The 3,619-nt window shown below is 47.2% G+C and overlaps 1 protein-coding gene across 6 annotated transcripts in view; it reads right to left on the bottom strand.

Moving 5' to 3' along the window:
* Nucleotides 1-2,661, bottom strand: part of LOC137331279 (mediator of RNA polymerase II transcription subunit 12-like protein) — a 482,895-nt gene extending 480,234 nt beyond the window's left edge. For 3 of the 6 annotated variants that reach the window (XM_067994977.1, XM_067994980.1, XM_067994979.1), the window contains exons 1-2: nucleotides 2,395-2,654; nucleotides 1,487-1,653 (exon numbers count right to left, since the gene is read on the bottom strand). In XM_067994977.1, the coding sequence (XP_067851078.1) occupies nucleotides 1,487-1,585 (99 nt within the window). In that variant the 5' untranslated portion in view covers nucleotides 1,586-1,653; nucleotides 2,395-2,654. Of the gene's footprint in view, nucleotides 1-1,486; nucleotides 1,654-2,394 lie in introns of all 6 variants that reach the window. The other 3 variants (XM_067994976.1, XM_067994975.1, XM_067994981.1) reach the window with 2 other exon arrangements.
* Between the last annotated feature and the right edge of the window lie 958 nt (nucleotides 2,662-3,619).

The raw sequence follows: 3,619 nt of genomic DNA on the forward strand, positions 1-3,619 counted from the left end.
CTCTGCCTGTCTCTCTCTCTCTCTCCCTCTGCCTGTCTCTCTCTCTCTCTCCCTCTGCCTGTCTCTCTCTCTCTCTCTCTCCCTCTGCCTGTCTCTCTCTCTCTCCCTCTGCCTGTCTCTCTCTCTCTCCCTCTGCCTGTCTCTCTCTCTCCCTCCCTCTGCCTGTCTCTCTCTCTCTCTCCCTCTGCCTGTCTCTCTCTCTCTCTCCCTCTGCCTGTCTCTCTCTCTCTCTCCCTCTGCCTGTCTCTCTCTCTCTCTCCCTCTGCCTGTCTCTCTCTCTCTCTCCCTCTGCCTGTCTCTCTCTCTCTCTCCCTCTGCCTGTCTCTCTCTCTCTCTCCCTCTGCCTGTCTCTCTCTCTCTCTCCCTCTGCCTGTCTCTCTCTCTCTCTCCCTCTGCCTGTCTCTCTCTCTCTCTCCCTCTGCCTGTCTCTCTCTCTCTCTCCCTCTGCCTGTCTCTCTCTCTCTCTCCCTCTGCCTGTCTCTCTCTGCCTCTCCCTCTGCCTGTCTCTCTCTGCCTCTGCCTGTCTCTCTCTGCCTCTGCCTGTCTCTCTCTGCCTCTGCCTGTCTCTCTCTCTCTCTCTCTCCCTCTGCCTGTCTCTCTCTCTCTCTCTCCCTCTGCCTGTCTCTCTCTCTCTCTCCCTCTGCCTGTCTCTCTCTCTCTCTCCCTCTGCCTGCCTGTCTCTCTCTCTCTCTGCCTGCCTGCCTGTCTCTCTCTCTCTCCCTCTGCCTGCCTGCCTGTCTCTCTCTCTCTCCCTCTGCCTGCCTGCCTGTCTCTCTCTCTCTCCCCCTCTGCCTCTGCCTGTCTCTCTCTCTCTCCCCCTCTGCCTCTGCCTGTCTCTCTCTCTCTCTCCCCCTCTCCCTCTGCCTCTGCCTGTCTCTCTCTCTCTCTCCCTCTGCCTCTCTCCCTCTCTCTATGCACCGAGTTACCAAAATAATGGTGGACTTCTAGGTGCTGTAAAGCCAGCATCCTACAGCCAGGGGAGACACCTCAGCTTGTGCAATCTGTTTGTATGTGCGAGAGTCAAAAAGTATTTCCATTGCATCTATCAGCCGGCACTTTTGCAATGTGACAAGTATGCAGAAAAAAAATTATAAATAACCCAGACAGACTTCATGCTTTCATGAAAAAGGGGGGGGTGGGATAACAGTCATTGGAAAAAGATTATACTGTCTTACTGCTTTGCTCTCAGGTCTGACTGTTATAATAAATGAAACAGGCCCGGAATAAAGCTGACAATACAACTGTGCACCGGAGCTGAAGAATGACAGATGTTACTGCAGGGATCACCTTGGCGTTCGGAAGTAACTGTGCAAAAAGAAAAAACAAAAAAAAATAAAATAAAATGAGATGGAGCGACCAGTCCCGTCTTACCGGCTGTCTCTGGTCGTTCAGAGGGAGGTGGGAGATGGTGGGAGGGGGATAAAGAGATGGGGAGGGGGAAGAGAGCTTCTCTTTGAGCCATGGGTCTATTAGGTGTCACGGTTACCTCTTTCTGTTTGGGGTCCTGCGGGTAGACGTCCGGTGGCCCCAACCGAGGGCGTTTGAGCGGCCTCTGCTCGTAGCTTAAGAGCCCGAACGCCGCCATCCTACATCTCAGCAACAAGCCCCGGAGTTTTGGAGTGCCGGCTTCCCACAATCCTTTAGGTGCCTCAGCTATTAAAGAAAGAATGAGATATATTTTTTTTTTAAAAATACACAGTCATCATAACACACAATTACATGCTTTGCACCAAAATAAAAAGTTTACAGTGCAAAAATGCGTGCCCAGAAAACACTGAGTTACTTGTGTGCAGATGCACTCATTTTTCATTATATATATATATATATTCACATATTTGAATATTAAGTCGTTCTTTCTAATGCTTTATATCCGAATCCCTGTGTATACAGATACACTGGCATCAGTTTATATTACATGTCTGCAAAAATATGACGTCCTCCAAATTATAAAATTATATACATTTGTATCCACACAGCCTGTACGATCAAAGTATCTCTTTTTAAAAGGATTGCAAACTATTGCTATCAATTATACATTTTTTTTTCTATTGGATCTTAATTATAAACCCCCTCAGTCTCCAACGAGCATAATAAAAGTAACAAAACGATACCAAACTATTACTTTGCAAGAGATGCCAATAACGTGCACTTTGCCACCACGCTCAACTGAAAACTCTTATTTTTTTTTCTCTTGTTTCCGATGAGGTGACATTTTATTTTTTTTAAACCTTAAAAAAAAATACATTCAGATGTTTCGCATTTTGCAACATTCACATTGGAGCACGAAACGTGTTGCACGATTTTTATTTATTATCATGGGTTCCATTCAACTTGTGCACAGGGCAGCAAGGTGGGGGGGAAAGGGCTGTACAGATTGCTTGATCCTGTACTTACCTTTTCAGATGGTTATTTTGTTTTATGTGTAAGAAGAGATTGTTCAATGATGCACTGGTGATCATGGTCCACCTCGGTACCAGTCCATTAGCTTTGCCACCAACATCCAACCCCTTTCCTAGTAATTGTAAAGATAATTTGTTTCCTTTTTTTAAAAAAAAAATTCCTTTCCCGTTTCCCCCTCTCTCCTCGGTTATTAGATATCTTGCCGGTCTGCAGCGCGCTTGCTGTGCGCTGTGTTGACGCAGCCCCAATGCCGGCACAAAACAGCTTGTTCGGCAAGCCTCTATTTAAAGGGAAAGGGAAAACATCAGGTCGGCCGAAAAATATTTCTGATCGTCTCCAAAGCCGGCGGGTGTGCAGTAAAAGGGGCTTGTAAAGGAAGCGACTCAGTAGCAAATCCTGACACTTTCTTCCCAAACCCGCACGGAGTTTATCCATACATATTTAGAATATATGTTTTTTTGCGTGTCTGTGGCTCAGTTGGCAGCACTCTCGCGTCTGAGTTAGAAGGTTGTGGATTCAAGTCTCATTCCAGAGACTTGAGCACATAATCCAGGCTGACACTCACAGTGTGGTAGGGAGGGAGTTGGAGGTGACGTCTTTCGGATGAGACATTTAACCGAGGCTCCTTTTGCCCTCTCAGGTGGACGCAAAAGATCCCATGGCACTATTTCGAAGAAGAGCGGAGGAGTTCTCCCTGCTATCCTGGCCAATATTTATCCCTTAACCAACATCACTAAAAAAAAACAGATTATCTGGTCATTATCACATTGCTGTTTGTGGGATCTTGCTGTGTACAAATTGGCTGCAGTGATTCCTACATTACAACAGTGACTACACTATTTTTTAAAAGTACTTCAGTGGCTGTAAAATGCATGTGGACATCCTGAGGTCATGAAAGGCACTATTACCATCGCTGAATCCCCCACCATCAACATCCTGGGGGTCACCATTGACCAGAAGCTTAACTGGACCAGCCATATAAATACTGTGGCTACAGGAGCAGGTCAGAGGTTGGGTATTCTGTGGCGAGTGACTCACCTCCTGACTCCCCAGAATCTTTCCACCATCCTCAAGGCACAAGTCAGGAGTGTGATGGAATACTCTCCACTTGCCTGGATGAGTGCAGCTCCAACAACACTCAAGAAGCTCGACAGCATCCAGGACAAAGCAGCCCGCTTGATTGGCACCCCATCCACCACCCTAAACAATCACTCCCTTC

This window comes from Heptranchias perlo, chromosome 13 (assembly GCF_035084215.1).
Source record: "Heptranchias perlo isolate sHepPer1 chromosome 13, sHepPer1.hap1, whole genome shotgun sequence".
Lineage (NCBI taxonomy): Eukaryota > Metazoa > Chordata > Chondrichthyes > Hexanchiformes > Hexanchidae > Heptranchias > Heptranchias perlo.